This window comes from Gobius niger (genome assembly GCF_951799975.1).
Source record: "Gobius niger genome assembly, chromosome: 5".
Classification (NCBI taxonomy): domain Eukaryota; kingdom Metazoa; phylum Chordata; class Actinopteri; order Gobiiformes; family Gobiidae; genus Gobius; species Gobius niger.
In genome coordinates, this window is record NC_136856.1 from 28,944,768 (window position 1) to 28,971,188 (window position 26,421).

Sequence of the window (26,421 nt, forward strand, 5' to 3'; positions counted from 1 at the left end):
CATTAAGCACTCAATCTCTCTCTCTCTCTCTTGGCACCATCCTCTCTTTCCTTTTTCGCTCACCCCGCGGTGAGCACAAGCTCCAGAGACACTAGAGGCTGCAAACCTGATGTTTTCTGATGAATTGATTACATTTCGCCTGTTGTGTGCGTGATTTGTCCCTGAGCAGCGCCGGCATCCCCTCCTTGCGTCGTAGCATCGTTGACATTGGCATACATTTGTATAACTCTTCTCTCTCATTGTTTGCATTGAAAACGAGGGCCTCTTTTGCCTAATGCGTTAACGAAACAGCGGCGCATGTACTGCACAATGCCATTCAGTCATAATGGGCTCAGTGTTGGATCTGACTCACAGCGCGTTATGAGCGAGTAGGAAGCAGCGGCACTGTTAGTTTGTTAATGAAATATGAGGAGAGGCTTTGAATTAGAGCGTTTTATGCCGGCCTAGTGTATGAATGTAATCCAAATTGTCATAATTATGATTACATTCAAATGAACTGTGAATAATCGTGATTCGTCATATTTATATTCGGGAGAGGCAGTTCAAATGTAAAAAAAATCTTTATGAACAGGTGTACGATTAGCCAGAGCCGTGGGAACATATGTTAGTCAGGGAGTGTTGAAGGAAGAGATTGTCCCCAAAAGTGTTTTTTCTGTGCATATTTCCTGTTTAACGATATCGCTTGCAATACGCAAACTACCCACTAGGGGCTGCTGCAGCACCCTCAGCACCCTGCGTTCCCACGGTCTTGTGATTAGCTCGTCTTTGTACGTTTTTTTGTTGATTCAGGCAACTGGTAACTGGTAAATTTCCCACCTTCCACTTGGAAAAATGCCTTGGAGCGCTGCTCGAGGTGGTAATTACAACTTGTAAACTCATGAACCTCAAGACTGCTACGAGTCGAAATGGGAGATGAAGACAGTAATGGCGCCCCCAGTGGAGGAGCAGCTAATGTTAAAACTGTAACAAAATTGAACGTTACTTTTGTTGACAGTTTTCAACATAACATTATGTTACATGTTTTTAATTATATCTGGTTTGGAGAAACTTTCATAAAACGTTAGCATCGTATGAGCTAACTGTTGTAGCATTAGCAGTTTTGTGGATATTCAGTTTATTCACCTGGAACGCTCTAAGGTCGTAAGTCGTCATTTTCAAGTTTGGTAATCTCACTTTTTTCAGGGAGAAGGTATCGCTCCATCATATGTTCTACTGATCGACATATGAACAGTTTCTTTCCTCAAGCTGTGATCACTTTAAACAAGGCACTTTAAACAGGCACTTCTATTATATTTATCGGTGTGGACTTTTATTGTACAATGTTTTGCCCTTAGGCTTTTAATGTGGCATTGTTTGTTTGTTCTGTTTTTTATATTGTGTATATTGTGTATATTGTTTTTTTATATCGCACTTTGAGCTCTTTGCACATTTTGTTCCAATGTGGTTTTTAAAAGTGCAAATGGCCAATAAATGAATCTGAATCTGAAGTGGGAAAGATACCAGTTACCAGTCGCCTGCAACGCACCTTTACAAGTGACATACGACTGAGAATATATATCATGAAGCAACTTAATCTAACCTGAGCACATGAAATATTTTAGCATAAATACATGAAAATAATGGGGCTCTGAAAGAAGGTCAGCAGACTGATTTCCGACACGGAGCCAAAGCCCTCTGCCGCACAGGGTCATAGAGGAGAGCAAACAGACTGCATCCACACCTGCCAACGCAAACGAGTCACAGTGACCTCTGAAACAAAACCACACGCAGAAACTAGTTGATCACATGAAGTACTGTATTCCAGATGTTTGAAGCCGTGTGTAAAAAGCGGCGTGTGAATATCATAATGGGTCAAAATGCCTTTGGCCTCTCCATCCCAGTGTGTTGTAATCCAGGCCAGTCAAAGAGCGCGGCGAGCGGGGCCATTATGGTGAACATAATCACATCTACATTATGACGCTTGGCAGATGTGGCGTCCCCCAGGTGCTTACTCAGCTGTTTTGTATTCATGAATAAGACAGCATTAGATCAGGCAGAGATAAACTGACAATCAGGAGACACTGAATCATCGGGGCACGCAGGGCCAGGCGTAACGTGGAATAATAAGGAACCGCTGAATAAATGATCAAATAGAGGGGCGTAAAGAGCAGGCAAATATACATTCATGGAGTCATTGCAGGTAGATACGCCGACTAAAGTCTTTCTATCCAGTAGCTCAGCAGGTCAACTAAATCAGGGGTTCCCAAAGTGGGGGTCGCGAGATATTTGTAAGACAATATTTTTGAGTGAAAGCCAAATATCAAAACAGACTTTAATAAACCTGATTTTAAATGCACCTGAGTTTATTACACAAATACTCATTATATTTTACAGTGGGGGGTCCCGAGTTGTTGGTCTGGTGATTTTGGGTGTCGTGGTCCGAAAAGTGGGAACTGTGGGAACATGTTTGTATCCGATCTAAACGGTTACCCTAACAACAACTGTCCCGCAGCACCCAGCCCATGTGTGGTGCAAATCTAACTGTTTCAAATGACGCAGCCACATACATCCGTTATGCAAACCTTTATGCTAATTCTCCCAGATGGCCCGCCCCGTAATGGCGGCTGCTGTCTGGATCAGCTGGCGGTAAACGGCCGTGCGCCGGCGCCGGCTGTGATCTGTGCGTAATAGTTTAATGTATAGATGGAGCGGACACCTGCGCCAACACCTGGTCCGGGGTCGCATCAGGCTAAAGCTAAGGGAAAAACAAAAACAGCGCGCGAGATTCTACTGATGTCTCTCGATCAAAGCCGACACATGGTAAAAGCGCCTCGAGCGTGTGTATCTCGCCAACATTATTGCAAAGACACACAACACCAAAGCGATACGTGTAGGCATTGCTTTTGTTTTGCTTTTATACTTTGGGATTCTTCTAATCTGACATAAAAAACTCAAAGCTCAAAAGGCCTGTTCCACCTGCTGATGTCATGAGGTGGTGCTCATGTGAACTAACAAACATTTTCAAGAGGTCAAACAAAATAAGGCTGCCATTCTATTCAAAATCATGTTTAAAATAAGAAAACTAGGTTAACCTGGTTAGCATACAGTGGGGGGAAAAAGTATTTAGAGAGCCAACAATTGTGCAAGTTCTCCCACTTAAAAAGATGAGAGAGGCCTGTAATTTTCATCATTCTTTCATCGTTACCTCAACTATGAGAGACAAAATGAGGAAAAAAATCTAGAAAATCACATTGTCTTATTTTTTATTTAATTCATTTCCAAATCATGGTGGAGAATAAGTATTTGGTCACCTACAACCAAGCAAGATTTCTGGCTCTCCCAGACCTGTAACGTCTTCTTTAAGAGCTTCCTCCGTCCTCCACTCGTTGCCTGTATTAATGGCAAAGTCTGTGAACTTGTTATCAGTATAAAAGACACCTGTCCCCAACCCTAAACAGTCACACTCCAAACTCCACTATGGCCAAGACCAAAGAGCTGTCGAAAGACACCAGAAACAAAATTGTAGAACTGCGCCAGGCTGGGAAGACTGAATCTGCAATTGGTAAGCAGCTATGTGTGAAGAAATCAACTGTGGGAGCAATTATTAGAAAATGGAAGACATACAAGACCACTGATAAGCTCCCTTGATCTGGGGCTCCACTCAAGATCGGTGAGCAAAAATCCCAGAACCACACGGGGGGGACCTAGTGAATGACCTGCAGAGAGCTGGGACCAAAGTAACAAAGACTACCGTGAGTAACACACTACGCCGCCATGGACTCAAATCCTGCAGTGCCAGACGTGTCCCCCTTGCTTAAGCCAGTCCATGTCCTGGCTCTGAAGTTTGCTAGAGAGGATGATCCAGAAGAGGACGGGTAGAATGTCATATGGTCAGATGAAACCAAAATGGGACTTTTTGGTGTAAAACTCAACTCGTGGTGTTTGGAGGAGAAAGAGTGCTGAGTTGCGTCCAAAGAACACCATACCTACTGCGAAGCATGAGGGTGGAAGCATCGATGTTTTTGGGCTGTTTTTCTGCAAAGGGACCAGGACGACTGATCCGTGTAAAGGAAAGAATGAATGGGGTCATGTATCGTGAGATTTTGAGTGAAAACCTCCTTCCATCTGCAAGGGCATTGAAAATGAAACGTGGCTGGGTCTTTCAGCGTGACTATGATCCCAAACACACCGCCCGGGCAATGAAGGAGTGTCCAGTGTCCAGATCTCAACCCCATAGAAAGTCTTTGGAGGGAGTTGAACGTCCGTGTTGCCCATCGACAGCCCCAAAACATCACTGCTCTAGAGGTGATCTGCATGGAGGGATGGGCCAAAATTCCAGCAACAGTGTGTGAAAACGTTTGACCCCTGCCATTGCCAACAAAGGGTATATAACAAAGTATTGAGATGAACTTTTGTTATTGACCAAATATTTATTTTCTACCATCATTTGCAAACAAATTCATTAAAAATCAGACAATGTGATTTTCTGGATTTTTTTTTTTTTCTCATTTTGTCTCTCTAGTTAAAGGAATAGTTCACCGTTTTTTCCATACTGAGATATGTTCTTACCTGAGCTTAGACGAGTTGATGCGTACCTGTCTGGTTTTTGTGCGTGCCCTCAGTCACGCAAAAAGACGAAAGATGTTGTTAGTATTTGGCCTCTCCCAATGTATTCCTATAGCTCCAAACGGGGTGAAATTAGAAGCGACCAAGCTCTTCCACGGGCACAAAGACCAGACAGGTACGCATCAACTCGTGTAAGCTCAGGTAAGAACATATCTCAGTATGGAAAAACGGTGAACTATTCCTTTAAGGTATACCTATGATGGAAATTACAGGCCTCTCTCATCTTTTTAAGCGGGAGAATTGCACAAATACTTTTCCCCCCACTGTATGCATAACTGTGAAAGAATGGTAAAGAAATCCGACTATATCTGTATCCGATTGCTGCACGTAGCCTTGTTTCCCCTGTTTCCTGTTCGGCCGGGCTGAATTACGTGCAGGCGTCGTCTGCAGCTGCTGCCGGTGATGAACACTTTGTAACGACGCGCCAAACGCCTTCTATTTTGGACGTTTACTTTGACGCATAATGGCTGTCAGGTTTTATGACTCCATCTTCATCATTTTGTAAAGATGTTTCATGACCACATTTATTTTGCCATCGCATTATCCACTTACAAAGCCCTCCACTATTGACTGAGGCGCGAGCCGAGCAGCCGTGTTTATGAGTGGGGGCCAAAGGAAGCCATTTTTCATTTGCGCAACCTTGAGTGTTTCGCCTCAAAGTTAAAGACTCGGGATTAACATATAAAGTAGTTTTTTAGAAATTCTCTCAATGGCAGTAATGCTCGAGTTAGTGATTTTTTACATTATCCCCACTTTAATCTATCATACTATGCAAACACCAATAACTGTGGCATTTACGACTGCACACTGGCTGTACTGACTTTGTGACACATTAACCATCAACCACCCTCAGCATTTAGCCTTAACTTTACAAAACTAAAAGGCTCTTTCTTTGCAATACAATGCTTCTATTCGGAAGGTTGAGTATTCTGGCTTCTCTGTAAGAGCGTCCTGGGTTCTGTTACGCACACTTTTCTGTTACTCTTTGTCTGTGCTGTTTGTATGTTCTATAGCCCATGTTTCCCTATCAACCTTACACATGCACTGCAGGCTAATCCTCCACTCAATCATTTCTGCCCAAACTGAGCTGAAGACTGAGCAGGGTGCCTGTCTCACCGCTAATGACAGGTTGGGTCAAATGCGAAGGGATAATAACAGGGCTGGACTGGCAGAAAAAATCGGCCCTGGACTTTTGGGTCAAGACCGGCCCTCTTAAAAAAAAAAAAGTAACATATTCAATGCAATAGTCGAGGTGATGAGCACAACAATAAGCCCTTGGCATGAACTAAAACAGTATAAGCTACGAATCGAGGACAATAGTTGCTGTTGTTTCTGCCGAATTCAAGCTAACACCTCATAGCACCTCGACACTTTAATCTTTTCATTTACAACTTGAAGGAACTTTTGTAAAATTACTTAACAATCTTAAAATGTGCGTTCCGTTAATGAAGTTCCACTCGCAACACAAATAAACTTCTCAAAACCAGCCAAATGATCCCACTGTAGATTGAAGATGAAAGGGTAAAACTCACCACGGAGTTAGAGAGGTGTGGAGTGAGAACAGAAATCCCCAAAAGGCCAAACATTGTAAATCCTTTCAATGGAAACTACAAGATTTCCAAACTGCGCGCACTGACGACGAGGGGCAGGACAGAGTCACCTGACAACTCCCAGCATGCACTTGGGACAAACTATTTCCTCTTATATTTGCAATGAGGGTTATGTCTGAGAGACCTATTGCTCATTATACGAGATTATCTGTGAACCATAACTCAAGAAAGCGCCACCAGAAGGGTATAAAAGGCGTCACATCCCTCTATTGGAGGAATTGTGTAATTGCATCTATGTAATGATAGAGATTCTAATGACTTTTCCCACTAGTTGTGGACCGGTGTAAGGTATAACGGGCCTTATCTCGATCTGACTGGCCCAACCGGCCCAAAAGTACGTCGGCCCACCTGGAAAACTCCCAATGGCCAGTCCAGCCCTGGACAATAAAGAACCTCTTAAATCTATGGAAATTTGTGAAACAATTTAGATGTCAATATCAGCTATTGGTCGATATCGCGCCGTCTTTTCATTGGAAAGAGCGCAGTCAGAGCGTTATGATGAACCACATCTTCATCACGGTGAAAATTGGTCACAAAAATCGGCCAGAGAAAATCCCATTTGAGTCGACCTCTAAAACAGTTGTAACATACTGTGGGTTCCTTACAAATAGCTGATATTTCACATTGGCTGCTGTTGTAGCAACAAACATATCAGGGCCTCTATGTTCTCCCATATTATTGGGGTTAACCATACACTGTAGAATAACAATGGACTAATTGAGACAAGAATAGAAATTAAACAAAAGTAAATAAATAGGACATAGGATGAAGATAAACATGTGGAGGTCAGACTGACAAGAATGTGTTCAATAATGACAGGGCAAGAGGAAAATAAGTTTCAATCGAAAGTCCATTATAGTGAGGAATGTCCAATTATGCTTCAGCAGCTAATAGCGATGCTACGTCCCACACTCTATGGGGTAAATCTTTGGCCCGGTAACTTGATGTTCATCATGTTAGAGCCGCGGCCTGTGGGTCGGATTCGGGCCCCAAGCAATTTTGTCCGGCCCTCGACTCTCTTTCCACAATTTATATAATTTGTTTGGCATTTGCTACGCGGAATTGCGTAGCAGTGTATTAGAGGCACCAGGACCATTTGAGTATTTTATATTAATTTAATTCAAAAGTGACATTAGAATATATACAACAAAAGAAAGTCAATGTGGTTTGAAGAAAAAGGCAATCTTAAAATATATGCCCCTGTCCTTTTTTTTTTTTTTGTTTAACAATATTTACAATTACCATCAAGCGAGTTCCAGACATAGTTCAGTACGTTTTGTAATGGGAGAAAGTTCAGCAGAATGAATTTCAAGTTGGTACAGCCCTCAATTCAGGTTACTTATGTGGCTCCTTGTAAAAAATGAATTGCCAACACCTGTGTTAGAACATTACTACAACTATAGCTAGCCATGGTAAAAATAAAAATAAATCGTTGAGCTACAATTAAACAGTGTAACGTCACATTTCCAGAGCTCTCTATTTAACCTTGTTCGCTTACACACGGTATTCTCCTGGTTATACAAACGCGTCCCGCCGTTTCTCACACACAAGTAAAAATAGATTAAAGTTCCGTCTGCGGGCGCCGAAATATGACTTCTCTTAAGCCCATAATAAGGTTCATGTTGTATATTAAACTGGGCTGTGCTCGCAGAAACAAGAGCGCATTAATAAGTTGAGGTTGTGTTAGAAAATTACATTTTAATGACTGCCAATTAGCCACAAGTGCTAAAGAGGCAGCTCCATTTATTTACAGATAAGGAGAGAGAGCACGGAGCAGTTGTTTTATGGGAGCACCTGTGGCTTTACATAATATTAGTCTTTTTTATTTTTGCCTTGAAGTTTCTCCGTAACGTTATTCGAGGCGTTCATAATTTTCACTGTTGGTCTATTAAAACTCAATGAGCTGTTTTTATTCATTAGTAAATGTAAGTTTCTGTACATACATTAGAACAACAATAACTTTACTATTGACTGATTTAAACAGCCACAATAGACTGAGAATGTGCGTAGAATGTTTTTCACTAACTTCCTGTTGGCCAGTGTGGTGTAGAGACTGTTTCCTGTACACATTTTAAAGCAGTACTAAGTAACGTGTTTACCTTAATAAATCCTTTTCGTAGTCTTTGTGGGGGTAATACAAGTGTTTATGGGATGATTGCAGGGTCTTTCATCTCCCCCTGGTGGGGGAATCACGCAGAAGAAGCTAACATGCTAACGGGCAAAGCTAACTGCGGGCTAACGTCACTTTAAACAGTATTTACGGCCAAGTTTGAGTGATATATATTTTTTTTTTCATTGTATAATTGGATGTACAATATCCCGCTCTCCCTTCGCCTTTCCTCGCAGCGTAGTATTTACTCTCCAAGACAATTAATAAGTTGAAAAATCGTAACCTGCTACGACACCTGCAGTTGCGCTTATGGCCTCTAGGGGCAAGAGTTACTTAGTACTGCTTTAATGTAAACTTGAAAGTAAAAGATTTAAAAAAGGAGAAAACTTAAATAAATGTCAAGCCGAGTGAGTTTCATCCAAAATGAGCTCAGATTGCGGTGCCATTTTAACATTTGCTAGCATTACATTAACGTTAGCCTTTTGCTTCAAGGCTAAAACACTTACTCAGGAGGCTCCTCTAGAGAAGTATTTACATCCTAAAGCTTTCAACGTGTTTGTTTTAACATGCTTGTTTTCTGTTTAAATATATATTACATTAGCCTTCCATAGAAATAAGACTATGTCAGGAAACAGTCTTTACATTCCAAGCAAGTGTTTTGTGGGAAACTGACCCTGCCCTCTGTGCACCGATCGCAGTAACAACCCGGCGCACCGTTACTACCTGGCCACGGACCCGGTGAGCGGCCAGCTGTACGTGTCCGACACCAACTCCCGCAGGATCTACCGCCCCAAGATCCTGAGCTTCACCAAAGACATCCAGTCCAACGCCGAGGTGGTGGCTGGGACTGGGGAGCACTGCCTGCCCTTCGACGAGAACCACTGCGGGGACGGAGGCAAAGCTCCGGAGGCTCCTCTCACCGGGCCTAAAGGTACATCTGTCTGTAACCAAGATACAACATTTAGACTTCAACAAACATCCCTTAGACCCTGGCAAAATATAAGGTATATATTTGTTCAGAGATGTTATAGAAAATTGAAAAAAGTTATACAATTCACAACAAGGCCTGATTCTAACCTTGCCCCCCTTTTGAAATCTCCAAAACTCATACATTGAAAAATATACACTGTTGGAATTTTACTCACTAAATATTTGGTATATCAAGATCAAGTGTGCCAAGATTGAAGCAAATCCAAAAAGGTTGCGTTGAACTGTAGTCCAAATATAATGTACAACCGACCTATAGCATGGTCTCGTAGGCCTATACTGTATATATTCATCAATCTGTGATGTGGCCACAGCATTACTTTGAACATATTTACGCCTGCAAGCTTCACTGTGTTTTTAGACTCCCCACTCTTCCCTCTACTGCTCTCAGTCAGTAAACATACAGCGGAGTGAAACACCTCTACAGACACTTTTAAACTTTCCTCTGCAAATAAATGGCCGTTGGTCTGACAGGTGGGAGAGAGACTGTCACTGCGGGAGCTGTGGCTACTGTTTCTTAAAACAAAACTGAAACTACAGAAAGCAGAACAATTTCAGATCATTTGTGTAAGAATAAAACATCATCATTAAGATGTCCTGCGATAATGAAGGGGCGGGACAGCCGGGGGCCCGTCCTGACATGAGTGACAGGCGGAGGGGAGGCAGATGTGTGAGGACAATAGGAGCACTAATGAATACACTTGATATAGATGTGGGTCAAGGGGGAAATAAGTGGGACTGTCTATGAAGCTTTGTAATTAAAGTGAAATCGGCAGCTGCTCTGCATTCACATTTGATATGGACAATCTATTAACAGTGTCCTTTCATGTGTCAAAGCTGTTTTTTCAAACTGCTCGTCTTGAAGAGCTGGAGCCTCACACAGAGATACATGCTTTCCACAACCTGCCTGCAGGCATATGGCCCTCTGTGGTTGGATTGCACACTTGCCCATAAAGTCTTGGGGATGAAAAAGGCTAAGATGAATTGTTTTGCACTAGTTGGTAGCCACTGTGAACGCCAACTGCAATCGCGGAGATTCAGATGGTGATAAAGGCTTGAGTGAAGGCAATCTGAGGGAGACGCTCTAATGATGGAGTGGGTGGAAGCGGAGACCAGAGAAGAAACAGCAGATGGCTCCATTTTTTTCTGTCTTTGCAGACATTTGGTGAACTCTGTTCAAATGTGACACTTTTCATCTGTCTGAGATTCTCAGACTGTCAAATAGCCAGCTCCAAGGACTCACCGCGGGCTCCCTCGGCTCGTCAATGTTTTAGCAGAAAGCAATCTTGTGCAGACCCAGCCACAGGTCAAACCAAACCACTCACCTTCTATAGAGGCTTTTAACGTCTTCATTGAAAAATGAAATCCTGCTTGAGCGATAAGAGTGGAGGCAGAGTTGAGTCAGACACTAAATTCACTAAGAGACTCGCTTATTCTAGCTTTGTGCTTTGGTCTGTCCTTGCTTTTGTTTTCCTGGAAAACGCATCATTCTTGTCATGTCATATTTTCTGGAATTCTGGAATTTCATAATTTCATAAAACTATATCAGTTTTGATTATGACAGACTAAAGCCAAAACAACAAAACATTTCTGCTAAATTGACTTTATTTTTGAAGCTTTTCACCGTCTTACCTGTGATCCTTTCTGCACTCAGATTGCCTGAACTGCTAATAGCCAGTACTCTTGTTTTCAACCTTGTTTTTATCTCCCGTCTGTTTTCGAAGAGGATTTGTCCTGGTGTTTTTTAATACCTTTCACACACCTTTGACATATTTGGTCATTTTCAATACAAACGTTGTAAAAGTCCTTGGCTGAGTGCAGATTCTATCTGTCGACCGCCTCCTAATGCCCCTCCTAAGTTTGGGACAAATGGAGACTTGACTCACTGGGTTCCAACTTCCCCGGCCGCGCTGGCACTCAATCACTGAGACAATTTCGACCTCCACCAACATCATCATCATCACCATGGCAACAGCCCGTCTCTCCCCCCTTTAAACCAAAATCCTCCAAAGCTGTCATTTCCACTCGGCCGCTCATTCGTATCTCAAATTGTGTGCAGATTGTTGATGATTGTTGATGAAAAAACTGCCCCACACACACAAAGAAAGACAGAAAGCACACGTTAACAAGTTGTGATGTGAAACTCATGACCGATCTTTGGGGCAGCTCTCCAACAAAACATACTTTTAATGCCATTTTGGCGATGTTACTGTAGGCAAATGTAAGCTGCTCTCTCTTCCTAAAAGACAACAACCCTTTAAAACAAAAACAAAACACAATGGCATTTAATTGTACAGAGAATTAATAACATTTAAAACAAGTAGAGAGTCAGACCATACCTGTAAATACTAAACAAGTGTAACTGAACAGCATAACAGAGGAGCCGACAACAGTAAAAGCTTTTTGTGCTGTTGTTGGCATCTTTGTAAGTTTTATTAGTATTCACATATTCCAAAAGGAATAAAACAATCCCACTTTAAAGTGCATATGACAGGTTTTAATGCTTTTGATAATATGACTTAACATCGGTTGCATAATATTCATTTTATTTCAGTGAAGCAGCAATTTTAATGAAGAAACGTTGGGCAGAAAAGTTATTTTTATTAGACTTTTTAAGCTACTTAAAGGAAGTGACATAGAAGAAGGTAACGTTCCATAGCAGTTTGACTCTGTCACTTCCTCTCAGTGTCCAATTAGGAAGTGAAAATACAAACATCACAAAAATTGCCAAAGTAAAGAAAACTTGGTACAGTCTTTAGCAAAATCTTAAATATAATAGTTTCAACTGTGTTTTAACAAAAAATGTGTCTAATGTGTCATATGCACTTTAAGTTAAAGCGTCTCAGTGAGATGCAACACCGAGCAACCAGGGTAACCATATGTCTCGAAAAATGTGGGAAATCTAGGCTTTTATCCCAAATCCTGAATCTATCTCCGACTGTCTCCTAAATGAACCCAGTCCCGGATCGACAGAAGTGACTGCCTGATGAAAGACCCACACACGCACCAAACGCCTCTGTTAAGTCCAGTTATTATTCTCTGAGAGCGGGTCTAGAGTCTGTTAGCCTGTCCTATAGTGCTACCGGCGCAGCAGCACGGGTCACTTCTGCACATAAAACATCGGTCCGGGACTGTGACTGATTCAAGGATAACTGAAAACTTTGAGGACAGCAGTGTTCGTATCGTTGACTAAAATATTTAGTCTTAATTTTAGTCAAAGTGTTATTTTTGACGACTAAAATTGGACTAAAACTAAATTAAAAGTTTTTCATGAGACTAAAACTATGACTAAAATGTCCAGATATTTTAGTCGACTAAAATAAGACTAAATAAAAATGAAAAGGAGAGACTAAAATTATCCAAACTTCTATTGAAAGAGCCTCATATCATGTAAATTCACTGCCAAAGGATCAGCTCTGAGCTTTATCATGTGGAGCAGAAACATGAAGCAGAGGAACAAGATTAAATATGATTATAATGAATATTATCAATGCAAAGTCGACTAAATTCGTCTTAAATTTAGTCGACTAAATTTACCTGCAATTTTAGTCGACTAAAACTAGACTAAAATTGAAGATATTTTTTTGACTAAAACTAGACTAAAATCGAATTACATTTTCGTCAAAAGACTAAGACTGAAACTAAATTAAAATATGTTGTCAAAATTAACACTGGAGGACAGAGACGAGGGTTGAGGTAAAAAGGCAAGAAAGAACTCCAAATGCGTCAGTTTTGGAACTCATATTTGTCTTTCTGTCTTATAAAACACCCGCACAGCCTTATTTTCTCCCCGCGTTGCATTACTCACTAAATTACATTGGTGAAACGGCGGAAACAGCACTTTACAAACACTCCTCTGCTTTTGTTAAAGGCTTTAAAAAGGCTCCCGAAGACATGGGGTCACCCTACGAGCACAAGAGTCTGATTCATGAGTTAGAATGTCAATATATTTAATACTAATACATTATAGACAAAAAACGTAAATACCATTCATGATTCAAAATAGTATTATTCATGTGTTGTGTTTCACTACAATTTACTCGGTTGTAGTACAATTACTTTCAAAAGCTCATCAATGACTTAAATCTAACTAAGTACAGCCCACGCTTGATAAGAAAAACCCAATCTTTTTCAACGGCTCTTTCAAACGAATAGATCCCGTCACGACTTCCGCTGCCTGTTTTTAGAGCGCGCATATATACGCTATGAATACAGGCTTTCCCACTCCTGCTCGAGAAATTATTTAATAGCAGAAAAGCAGCGGTTTGAATTATTGATGCATGTGCTTTTTGCAGTGACCTGAAAAATGGGGAGGCAAGCTCGACACATGTATCCACCGTGTTCTGTCCACTGAGTCATGCAAGCAGAGGCGCCGCAAAGCCACCAGAAAGAGCTTTATATACGTTCACGGTTATTACGGTTTTCTCCGTCCGCAAAGTGACGACTCCGTTGACTCATCAGGCTTTCCGTTAAAGTCATGAAAACAAGCTAAAACTGAAGAAAGGTCTTTAGTAGGGATATAACTAGAGAGGTTTAAAAAGGCACAACTGTTACTACTTAACTGTGTAATTCTTATTATTATTTCATTAATATAATTTGGCAAAACAGAAAGAACAAATTTGACGACATGGGAATGTGCCATTCTTCATTTGAAAGCTAAGTACCTTCAGAATCCAGTTACTGAGCCTTGTGGAAGTTGAAGGGAGTGCCTTTATGTTCATGTCTAAACTGGGTTTAACCAGAGAAGCTGACACCTCTGATGGTGGGGCTTTCTGACTGGGTCGTTATGAACTACAACTATATTACAAATACCAGTAAAATCAAACTTTGATTTGAACAGGTTTAGCTCTGATACTCGCAGTCTGATATATTTGTTTTTTATTGGTAAAATGAAAAATAAATAAAACCCATCATTCACAATTATTACCTAAATTTATAGACATTCAAAAAGATAATGTGAAAAATTAAACACGTTCTTACTAACTTTCAGCTTCCTGTCTTTATTCCTATTATAATCCTACTGTATATATTTAAACAGTACGTGTTGGATATTTACTTAATTTGGGGAAAAACCCTGTGTTTTTAACTGTTAGTGTTTTCACCTCGAAGCTAAAGGCTTGATTTGATGCTAACAAATGGTAAAACAGCGCCACCATCTGAACTCATTTTTTAAGCCCGATTATGGGCGCACAGGAGAAACGTGGGTGATTTCACCGTCCCAAATGTGAACACACAGAAAGCAGCGGCCAATGGACAGAGTGATAGAAAGACAGAAAAACACCGCCCCACACGAAACAGCACAACTTTATATCACCAAAAGTTCACGACAACCACCTTTTTCAAGCTACATTTCAACCATGAACAGAGTTTAGCGGCACTTACTCAGTTTGGAGACGAGCTGTTCAACTTCGCCTCTCTCCACCTCCTCCGCTGTCTCCTTCGCTGTCCCCTCCGCCTCCTCCATCTCGGGGCTGAGGCCCGTCTACTTTTCTTATTAAAGCCCATAGGGGTCTGGGCCCTCTGTTGATTTCAAGATTGTTGTAATTTAAAGCAATATGAATAACTATTTCGGCTTTGGTTTGTTGTTCACATTGATATTTTGAGGGTCATTGGGAAGCTTGGTTCTAGAATGTAGTCATCACACTTCAATATTTGACTTCAACACTAAAACTATGTGAAAAGGTGTAGCTATATTTACCACTGCTGTCACGTCGTGTCCTCAGGCGTCGCGGTGGACAAGAACGGCATGATCTACTTTGTGGACGGCACCACCATCCGCAAGGTGGACCAGAACGGCATCATCTCCACCTTCCTGGGCTCCAACGACCTGACCTCTGCGCGACCTCTGACCTGCGACAACAGCATGGACATCAGTCAGGTGAGTGACACAAGATTAGGAACTAGCAAGTATCCATGGGGGAAAGAAAAAAAGACACTCAGAGGGAAGGGATGGTACACTCTACAAGTTGCAAGCCCAGGTGTTTGGCCAGGCCGGTGCACTACAATATTTTCAATTAGCTCTGTCGAAGTAAGAAAATCAAAAGTTCCAGCCAGGAAAATATTGCAATAAATGATAATATTACATTACCTAACGCATTGTTATAGACCTAGTTGTATTAACACATTGAGTACGGCGCTGTTTTGGGATTTAGCTGTAGAATGCCAATAATCCAGACCATTTTTCATGATATTTGTAGCAACACAGCGTATTCTATGTTATATGGACACATGCTGTGGCTCGTTTGAAAGACAAGACTCTAAGCTCTCCGTCGGTGAAAATAGTTTAATACTTTGTGCCTCGATTCCTGGGAAATCTAAGCTAAACAGAGGCTAGTTTTGATCAAAATCACTGGTCGTTTTCTAGAAACGGAGATAATGCGTGTTTTATGAAACACTCAACTTTCTGATGAACTCCTCTCCTCCTCTGTCCTCTCTGGAAATGCAAATGCATAAATAGCTCGTTTGACCATTTAAAAACTCAGAGAAATGTTAAAATCTCAACTGTTTCTATGTTTCCATTGGAACATCAAACGCGCTCATATACGTGATAATATAAAATGTCCAGATTGTGACTTTTCACAAGTTTATGAAATAAAAGTTTATGATCATCATTTATTTTGTCACAGAGCTACCAAAATCACACATAAGGTGTATTAGAGTGACTAGTTTCGTATTTTTTTTTTTTTTTTAAAGAATGTGTTAATTTACATACAGTATATTAATTAGCATTTGCGTTTAAATAAATATAAAGCACAATTTACTACAGTGAAAATGTTTAAATATTACAAAAGAAGAAGAAAAAATATAAATTAATGTAATGACGATCATTTATTAATGTGATAGTCTGGAAGTCTAAATGTATTACACAAAGTAAAGTAAGTTATTATAATATATATATATATATTTTGTAAAGCCCCTCCCTCCTAGATCTCAGCAACTAATCAGAGTCTAGCATCCTCCCGCGTCAACCAGTGAGAAGCTTTTCCTGTTCTCTCCCTGCTCTCCTATAGTGACAAGGTCTTTCTGGTTTCTTGAGTTTTTTACTTTAAATTCCACTCTATCTCTCCCCACTTCGCAAACTTACAGACTATCACTTTAAACAACACCGTGACAGGCTGAACATCAATGCAATCAGTCTAATTTTACGAAAATATTGAACTAGTTGTTAAATCCGCTTGAAATCAATCCAATCCACTCGTCGTGACAAGCATGTGCTCCGTCCTCAATGATAATTACGTTGTATAATAAAAAAACATTGCCAAATTGATTCAAAGCCGTTATATAAAGTTTCTAAAGGCTTTTTTTTTTGCGTCCTCCGCATTCTAAATCTTCAAAGACGCGCTGTCCCAATTTCGCTCCCCTTTTGAACTACAGCGTCTTCTCTGCGCCCTTTCCTTCAAGGGCACATCAAACCGGAGCTCACGGAAGGATATCACCCACTTCTTCTTTTGTTGCAGCCAAACTTACATAAAAGAGTCATGTGTTTCCGATTCCTCTGTACCTGCGTTGGACCCGCGTGGACTCGGAGCTCTTTTCAACAAATCTTCTATTTCCTGCACTGGAACAAGGCCAGACTTAAGGCAACCGAACGCCCGCTGAATATGTTATCTAAGTGCGCATTTATTACACACGCCGAGCATCCATTTTTGATAAATCAGGATGAATTTAGTTGTGCGGCGGGTCACACAGAAGCACTTGAAAGTTGCCCAAACTCGTCTCCCCTCTTTGCATTCAGCCCTAGTACCTGGAACCAAATCCAATTAAATTTGAAATTGGTAGAAAGTCGCTTCTTATGAATTTTGATTATGGCTGCAATAGTGAGTGCTCTTCTGGATGGATCCGCGAGTCCTGGCTACATTAGGTCTCTGATTAATGCTTCAGTTCAGGCGGATTTGTTTTAATTAGTCATTTGAAGGGAGAGGTTGTATGGATGGCAAAGCTGGTTGGCGAGACTGCCGTACTAAACGAGAGAATAGCGCTGTTTCTGTACAGACTGTGTTTATCTGAATGCTATAGCAGTAGTTCCCAACCTTTTTTTCTTTTATGAGAGCGCTGCCAGTTAGTTTAAGTGATTAACTAAACTCAGAGTATGCTGTATTCGAAATAAAGCCCAAACCAGTGATAATAGTAATGCATTTTATTTCTTAGGCGCCTTTCTAGACACTCAAAACTCTGCAAGCTTTTACTGCCAAAACATTATTAAAAATACCTTTCCATTTCAAATCATATTGAAATGCTAAATTCAAAATAATCCGAAGGGGAAATTCTTATTGTTATAGCCAGTTACTCGATCAAAAAGAGGAGAAAAATATGCAAATGATTCGTATAGTAGGCCACGCCAAGATGAAAGAGGCTTTGTTTGTGAGAATGCTTCAGTAAATCTGTGCGCTCACGTGGATCCACTCAGGCGTCTGAATGTGCTGTAATACATGTGCCAGGCCAGAGTGTGGCGCTGTGACGCTGCTGCAGAAAGACATTAAGTTAGAGCAGTGGTTCTCAACCTGGGGGTCGGGACCCCCATGGGGGTCGCGAGACAAATTTGGGGGGTCCCCAGATCATTTAGATAAAATATACATAATTTCATCAGCATAGAATCTTATGTTTTATTGTAGCATGTGTTTGCAATTTTACCAGAGTGCCATTATTTGATCGTAGTTTGATGAATTTTATTTCAGCCATTTGTTTTTTAAGAATTATGTCGGCTAATGTTCCTATTTTTCACAGTGTGACCCGGGCGGGGGGGTCACGAACCCCTTTACTTGTTATAATGGGGGTCGCTGCTCCAAAAGATTGAGAACCACTGAGTTAGAGGATGTACACCTTTGAAATCTCAATAAAAAAACAACCTTGGTAACACTTATAATATCTACACCGTATTTAGTCCTAATACATGATGAGTTAACACTTAATTCATCATAAACAATTCATTAGTTAAGTGTAACTAACACTTAATAGCTACTTAACAATGAATAGAGTGAAGAACTGTTCATTATGAATTAGGCATTAACTGTAGTAGTACTTATGTGTTAGTCACACTTAAAGCAGTACTAAGTAACGTGTTTACCTTAATAAATCCTTTCCGTAGTCCCTGTGGGGGTAATACAAGTGTTTATGGGATGATTGGAGGGTCTTTCATCTCCCCCTGGTGTCTCTGGCCAGAAAACCATGTTTGCAACTTGACTGCCACCGGTGCGGAGAAAGCAATACACACTAATGTAATCACGAAGAAGAAGCTAACATGCTAACGGGCAAAGCTAACTGCGGGCTAACGTCACTTTAAACAGTATTTACAGCCAAGTTTGAGTGAAAAAAAATATTTCCATTGTATAATTGGATGCACAATATCCCTCTCTCCCTTCGCCTTTCCTGTCAGCGTAGTATTTACTCTCCAAGACAATTAATAAGTTAAAAAATTGTAACTTGCTACTACACCTGCAGTTGCGCTTATGGCCTCTAGGGGGAAGAGCTACTTAGTACTGCTTTAAAGGCGCATTGTGCAACTTGTTTTGAGGACAAAAAGTTAAGATTTGTGCATGTTTGACCTTATAGTGACCCAGCAGCTGTACGAGTGATCAGCATGGCGCCTTTACTTTCCATCACAGTGGTCTCTAAGACGCTACCGGGTCAATTGTTCTGTAGGCTATCTGGTGAGAGGCTCCGTCAGCAGTGAAAACCTTCCAAACCATTGATCCTGCAGCGTCATAGAGACCACTGTGACGGAAATTAAAGATGCCATGCTGATCACTCGTACAGCTGCTGGGTCACTACAAGGTCACTACAAATCTTAACTTTTTTTTCCTCAAAAAAAAAGTTGCATAATGCACCTTTAACTAATGAATTGTTCATGAGGAATTAAGTTTTTATTGAGGCTAAATAAGTGCTACCAGAAACTTAAAGATGGCAAATTGAGCGGCAGATTATCAGAAGAATAACATTGCAGACTGTCCACTCAACTAGCTGCCATTGGCTGATGCTACGTTATGACATCACAAGTATGACCTCTATGGAAGAAAAGAAAGAAATGCCAGACAACGATGTAACAATGAGTGTTCGTTCGGTCGGTGCATCTACTTTTTTCTCGCCTGTGGCTCGTGGTGGAGCAGAGGATTTTTTTTTTTTTTAAAAGGCCATCATAAGGCCAGTAGATTTATGCAGAGCCGACACATCATCTCAGAAAAGATGCAGAGAGGCTGGGAACCCTTGGTTAACTGTTGTTTCCACTCTGGACAAAAACAGAAATGGATCTGCGTGGCGGGCGCAAGTATTTGATCAAACATTTTAGCATTTTGTCCTGACCTTGTGTCCCAGTGGACGGAGCCAGACAGACGTGGTTACGTGTAAAAAGTTGGGTGGATAATCAATAGCGCAATCAAGCCGCCGCGATATTTTCGGTTCTGTCCTTCTGCCTCGGAACCAAAGCACTCTGTGGGCCGGGAAGACTCTGATTTCGGAGGACGCGCAGACATGAAGTGTTTATGCAATAGATGAGTTTTCAGATCACAGCAGACGATACGGAGGCAGGAATAATTGCTTGGTTTGGGGAAGGAGGGGCGGAGAGGGGCTGTGTTGATGTGGCTGCAGCCGAGTTAGCGCTCACTGTTCCACTAAGAAATTCTCTGCATCGAGGACACTCGCGCCCATCCATGATAATAAGCCCCTCCGAGTGAGAAGTCCATTGCACATAACAACCTTTTCACAATGGACTACCACCTCTGTCAAATCAAATTTACACTACGCCTCCAAAAAGAAGTGCCCCGCTTCCCGTACACTAGGTTATAAAATTACAATGCACGACACTTCTGCGGCCCAGGTACAGCCCTTTGCTTAAACTTTAATGGCACTCTAAATTTTACTGCTCAAAAGTCAAGACCGGGCATGAATAATGTAGAAAATAACGTCACTTTCTGACAACATGGAATTCTAAAGAGGAACTACGGAATGGCTCATAACTCGGTTTACGAGTCACATATAGTGTTTTAGGCCCTTCATTGGAATGCAGTCATAAATAATAAAAAAAAGAATAGGCACCTGTAATAAACATTTAGCAATCCATTGTATTTACAGATTGCATTTATCATGTGGCACAGCTTCTCTCCAGCAAATGCAGAAAGGTCTAGACTTGTTTCTGTGACGCTGTGGTCTGAAATGGGGCTTTTGAACAAAATTCATTTCAATCCGTTTCGTTGAACCACTCGTCCTTCTTTATGCATTTTCAGCCCAGACATCTATTCAGCCTATATTTTCACTAATAAACAACCACTCATAATGAAAAAAACACTTGTATTTTATTCTATTTACTGGCAGAAATGTTTTTCCGTTGTGGCTTTAATAAGTAATTTTTCGACGTACTATATTTGTCGATAAAGTTAACGCTACTGTAGCAGTGTCAGTCAAACATGGCGAGTCCATGCAGCGCACTTATAATGAGAATGATTCGGTATAAGTTTCCACTTGTGAATGTAAATACCGGCGTTCCGCTTTAGGCTTGGCCACTTTGACGGACAGCTGTGAGAGGAGCGCTGTCAGTCACAGACACTTAGCCTGACAGCTTTCTGACGGAGATTAGGATATTCAATATTCATGTTTACACACCGACTATTTTAATCGTGTTAAGGCTTTAGATCTGCGCTGTTGGCTTCTGCGCTCGTGGTTTTTGCTCGGTTAAAGCCAATGCGTCAAACGAATCTGTCACTTTTTTTACATCGGATTAGCTCATTATTTGCAATAAGGCGCTGTGTACGCTGTATGTTGGCGTCTGAAATCCCATCGATCTGGAGGATTATTCAACTCTACAAAGACATAATTGGTTTAATTTATGACATTGATTGAAAACAGCATTTTTTGTGTGAAATTAAGCCATATATTAAAGAGGGGGTATTATGCTTTTTTCAATCACATAGCACCAGTCTATAGCACACTACAATGATGACGAAACCTTCTGTTGGTCTGTAAATGCAGTAAATTAAAATAACTGCCTTGTATAAAATTGCTCTCTCAAAATGGCTGTAGCGAATGTCTTGAAATAGGCCTCTGTCTCTTTAAGAACCTCTGACCCTTTCCGTCACGCCCCCTCCACACGCTGTCTGTGGCATCAGTGAGGAGGGGGTTCTGCTGAGGAGCAGTGGTTGGTTACTCGGCTGGTGACGAAAGCTCGGAGGCGTCTCCAGGAGGTGGGGGCGTTCCTAGGAGGACTCAGGCAAACCTATCCCTAAAATGGCCGCCATCAGAGTTTTTACAGATTACTCAAAAATATGTGAATGTGCCAAGGCAACACTTCAGGCATGTTTTTAATGAGGGAATGACATAATAACATGATGTAAAGCTTGAAAAAGTTGATTTTGCATAATACCCCCCCTTTAAGATATAGTACCTAAACAAACGTCACCAAACCAGATCAGAAATGTTTTGCCCGTGAAACGTGTTGCTCTAGTGATTTTGGTGATCGTGAAAATACTGGTTGATTTGATAGTGATTTACTGTCACCACAAACCTGTCCTGTTCTTTTTGTTCGAACCACAATTTTCCACTCTGAACTTATTTATCGATATGGATATGGACATTTTTCCGCAGCAGATTGTTCAGTAGAAGCGGAAAAAAACGGCAGTCGAGGCTAATGCTAGCTAACATTAATTAGCACAATGCTAACATGTAGCATCATCAGTTTCAGAAATATTGATTGTGGTTTTTAAGAGTTTTTTTTGCCGGACCCGCAAGTAGAGCTGTGACGTCGCACTATCCAACCGAAATATAAACTAACTCTAAAGCCTAAAAATGACAGTTAACCTCGGCGTTGCCCAAATCTAAAAGCTTCTGGCTAGTGAAACATCTCGTTTGAAAGCTAAGACCTATAAAAGTGATTTAAACTGATCTTTTTCCTTGAGTTGTTGCTGTGTGTTGTCGTCACTTTTTGTTCTTTTTTTTTTTCCATTGCTTTTTGATCTTTAAAATTGTGTTGTTCATCTCTCATTTACTGAACGATAAGTCGATGTAGTAACTATTGTCGCAGCCCTCGGAATGTATTTTTTCTAACATGTCTTGCGATTAGATTTGCTGTGCACCTTCTAAACGCATCCAGGAGAATGAAGTCAATACCGTAGAGGCATGGCTACGGCCCTGACCCTGGTATATTTCTACTTAATCCAGAATAATCTTGTGTTGTAAAAGAAGGGAGCCTCAGACACTGACATTAAAGGTGCGCTATGCAACTTTTTATGTGAAAATAAAAGTTGACATTTGTGCGTATTTGACCTTGTAGTGACCGAGCAGCTGTATGAGTGGTCAGCATGGCACCTTTACTTTCCATCACAGTGGTCTCTCGGACGCTCCAGGACCAACTGTTTGGAAGGTTTTCACCGCTGACGGAGCCTCTCACCGGAAAACCTACAAAACATTTGCTCATGAAGCGTTGTAGATGGAAAGTAAAGGCGCCATGCTGACCACTCAAACAGCCGCTGGGTCACTGCAGGGTCAAGTACGCACAAATGTCAACTTTTTTTTTCTTATGAAAAGTTGCTCAATGCACCTTTAACAGTTAAACTCACCATTTACAAAAACTGTCAAATAATACATAGAAAAAACTGTAGAAAATATGGGATAGTCTATAATTGTCATAAATATGGCATTTTTTAAGAAACCTGTTCAGCATTTCCATTGCTTAACCCCACATTAACAGAGCACATTTTCTCCAGTTCGGCTTTACCCAAATCTTAAATCCTCTCGACTGGAGCTAACAAACTATAGGAATAACGCCTCATTTGAAAGCTAAGACCTACAAAACTAATCATAACTTTTTTTGTTGCATTGTTGCCGTGTTTTTGTCACTTTTTTATTGTGTTTTCGTTGCTTTTCCGGCACATTTTTGTCGCTCTTTTGGTCCTTTTTTTTTGTTGTCGCTGTGTTTTCATCCTCAATTACGTCTTATTTTTATCCCTATTTGAAGCTTTTAGTTTTGGGTGAAGGCCGGGGGTGAAGAGATTCAACAAAATCAGGACCAAAACAAGACTAAACTTCACGACGATAATGTGCTAGCAAAACAAAGATCACTCTATGGACCTCTATGACTTTGCAATATACTGTGGCTTCCTTCAATACGGATCAAAGTGCTATGGATAAATAGTAGTAGTAGTAGTATAAGAGTGCACTACTACAATTGTCAGTTGTAGTACTCCACAGTAACTCCACCGTGAGCCTCTGTAAACTGTAAACCATGACAGTATAGGAGCGTTTCGATGACAAGTCTGTTAGTTCGGGCTGAAAACGCCGAGAGATGAAAGGCGTCGGGCACAAAGGATTAAGTGCGTCGTTTTGTGCTAATTACGGGAGCGATTCGTCGGGAGCCAGAGAAGACGCGCTCTTGGCGAGACGGCCTGGTCCTGGGGCGCCGAGCGCTTAGTGCAGTTCAATCATCCGCCTTAAAGGAAATATTCATCAGCCCGCAGAAAACTGAGCATAGAGTAAACTTCTGCTTGTATATATATATGCACTTGGCTCACGACTGCGACAATGGGAAAGTGTAATTAAAAGGTTTGCCAACGGTAAATAATGATCGTGCCAAAAAAAATTAGACTTTTTTTATTCATCGTACGACTTAAAGCGACTATGCATTTGAAACTATATTACGCAGTTTAGAGAAGTTTGAATCCCCATTATGTGCAGATTTAGCAAAAACACGGGTAAATGTCAATCAAGCGAGCACATATTTACATATTTTAGCGGCCAATAAATTACATTATGTCAAGGATGTGGGAAATTTAGAAAATTGTTTCAGCCCTGACTAATTAGATGTGGAAAAGGTTTGGAAACTTTTAATTAAATATGTGGAAAAGTTTGGGTGGACAGACTTTTTTTTTTTTTTTTTACTTAGTCTAATGGGGCTTTTTAAAACTCAACCAGCAATTAGTTTCTCAGTGATGTTTCATGTTTGAGCAGTCACAAGACCAGTTAAGAACACCAAAAAGTGAGGCTACACTTCAGAGACGCTGCAGGTAGAAACAGATTTTATGTGGGTGCAATGTTTAATTATTATTATTTTTTTCCCTTAATAAAAAATAAAAAATAATAAAAGACCAAACTCACCCTTTACGATGTTTATTATATGACGTTTTGTCCACTAAGTGAGCTGGAGATTTTGCACTGGCCGGTTTGACACGCGTTTTCATTAGTATCCACACAAAAGGCGACTGAGATGACGCCGTAATAATCCAAATATGGTCATTTCCTGTCTGGGAGACAGTCGCGGCTAAAGACGGTCGGTTTTCTTTACACCCTTGCAGCAACATCCCTACTTTAGTTGTTCTTTCACACCCCAAACGTTCCAGTCTTATACTTAACCTCTCACGTTTTTGCCTGTTTTTTTTGTCTGCCTTTTGTAGGGTTCGTTTTCATCTTTTTGTCACTTTTTTGTTGTGTTATTGTTGCTGGTTTATTTAGATTTGGGTAATGCCAAACTGGAGAAATGGTTCAGGTGGGGGTTAAGAGGTTAACAATATTTTGTATTGTTTTTTTCAGAGGGATTTTTTAACATCGAATTTCTGCCTGATTTATTGACCTTTGACCCACAAAAAACAAGACAACATTTGAATTTTTACTGATGTTTTTCGCCTTAAATTGCTTATTCAAAAACTTAACAAGATCCTTAATCACCTCTGAAAAAATATTTGTAACTCAGATTCCAAGAATTGGTCTTTATCCGTTTTGTCAATTTTGAAAATATCAGTAATTTTTGCCTTTTTTATTTGGGCTGGGACAATTCCTTTTTGTCATGATCTGATCTATTGCGATACAGTCATTAAGTCATTAAATAAAGTGAAATATTTACCTTAAATGGACTATACAGAGTTAAAAAAAAATGTTAAAATTATGTATTTTCCTCCCCCTACATGAATGAGCCCAGACCTGTTCACCACAACTGCCTCTAAAATCCTGCACTGTCACTAAAAACGGTCATGCATGAGCCTAGTATAGAAGGTGCAGTTACACATCTCATGACCTGAGATGGCAGTAGTGAGTATAAAATGGCAAACTTGCATCTAGCCCCTTTAAAATGTGTAAAAAGAAAACAGTTGTGTGTCCAAAGTTTATAAATTCAAAGGCCATTTGACATTTATTGAAGTGTTAAGATCGAAACGTACATTAACACAAATGGAACAAAGTTCTGTGTAACTGTTAAAGGAGTCTATGATAAGTATTGAAAGTATTGCGATACTTGATTAAGAATCGACCCTTCAATCCAATCAGATATTTTGTCCCAGCCCTGACTTTTATGCATAAAATGTCTCATTATTATATGAAAACGTAAAATGACAGAAAATGTATGTATAATGAATAACACTTGCCTGTATCACGCCTTAACCCGTTTCTCATTGGTTCCCTTGTGTCAGGTGATCTTGGAGTGGCCCACAGACCTGGCCATCAGCCCTATGGATAACTCCCTGTACGTGCTGGACAACAACATCGTCCTGCGCATCACCGACACGGGGCAGGTGAGCATCGCCGCGGGCCGCCCCACGCACTGCCCGCTCGCCGCCTTGGACAGGGGCGTGGCGGGAGGTCAGAGGGCGCTGCTCACCCCGCTGGAGTCCGCCGTGTCCATCGCCATCTCGTTCCACGGGGCCATCTACATCGCGGAGACCGACGAGCGGAAGATGAGCCGCGTCCGCATGGTGTCCGTGGACGGGGAGATCACCCACTTGGCGGGCGCTCCCTCCGAGTGCGACTGTAAGAACGACGCCAACTGCGACTGCTACCAGACGGGAGACGGCTACGCCAAAGACGCCCGGCTCAACGCGCCGTCCTCGCTGGTGGCCGCTCCGGACGGGACGCTGTACGTGGCCGACCTGGGCAACATCCGGATCCGAGCCATATCCAGGAACGGGCCCACCTTCAGCGGCGGAGCGTACGAGGTCAGACGATCGCAGCTGTCAATACTCGTCCATATGCTGTATAGAGCCAGATACCCTCCCTGATTACCTTTCTGTTGAGAAATAGAACCGTGCATGTTTGGTTTTGGGTCTTTTCTTTATCTTGCAGTAGAAATATGAAGATGAAGAACAGCACAATTTGAAACAGAATGTCATTGTTCTACCTGACAATGGCAATGAATAAATCTCT

The 26,421-nt window shown here is 41.1% G+C and overlaps 1 protein-coding gene across 7 annotated transcripts in view; it reads left to right on the top strand.

The window, feature by feature from the left end:
- Positions 1-26,421, top strand: part of LOC306963634 (teneurin-3) — a 360,281-nt gene that overhangs the window by 321,368 nt on the left and 12,492 nt on the right. For all 7 annotated transcript variants that reach the window (XM_079557215.1, XM_079557217.1, XM_079557216.1 and 4 more), the window contains 3 exons: positions 9,024-9,256; positions 15,036-15,190; positions 25,692-26,213. In XM_079557215.1, the coding sequence (XP_079413341.1) occupies positions 9,024-9,256; positions 15,036-15,190; positions 25,692-26,213 (910 nt within the window). The remainder of the gene's footprint in view (positions 1-9,023; positions 9,257-15,035; positions 15,191-25,691; positions 26,214-26,421) is intronic.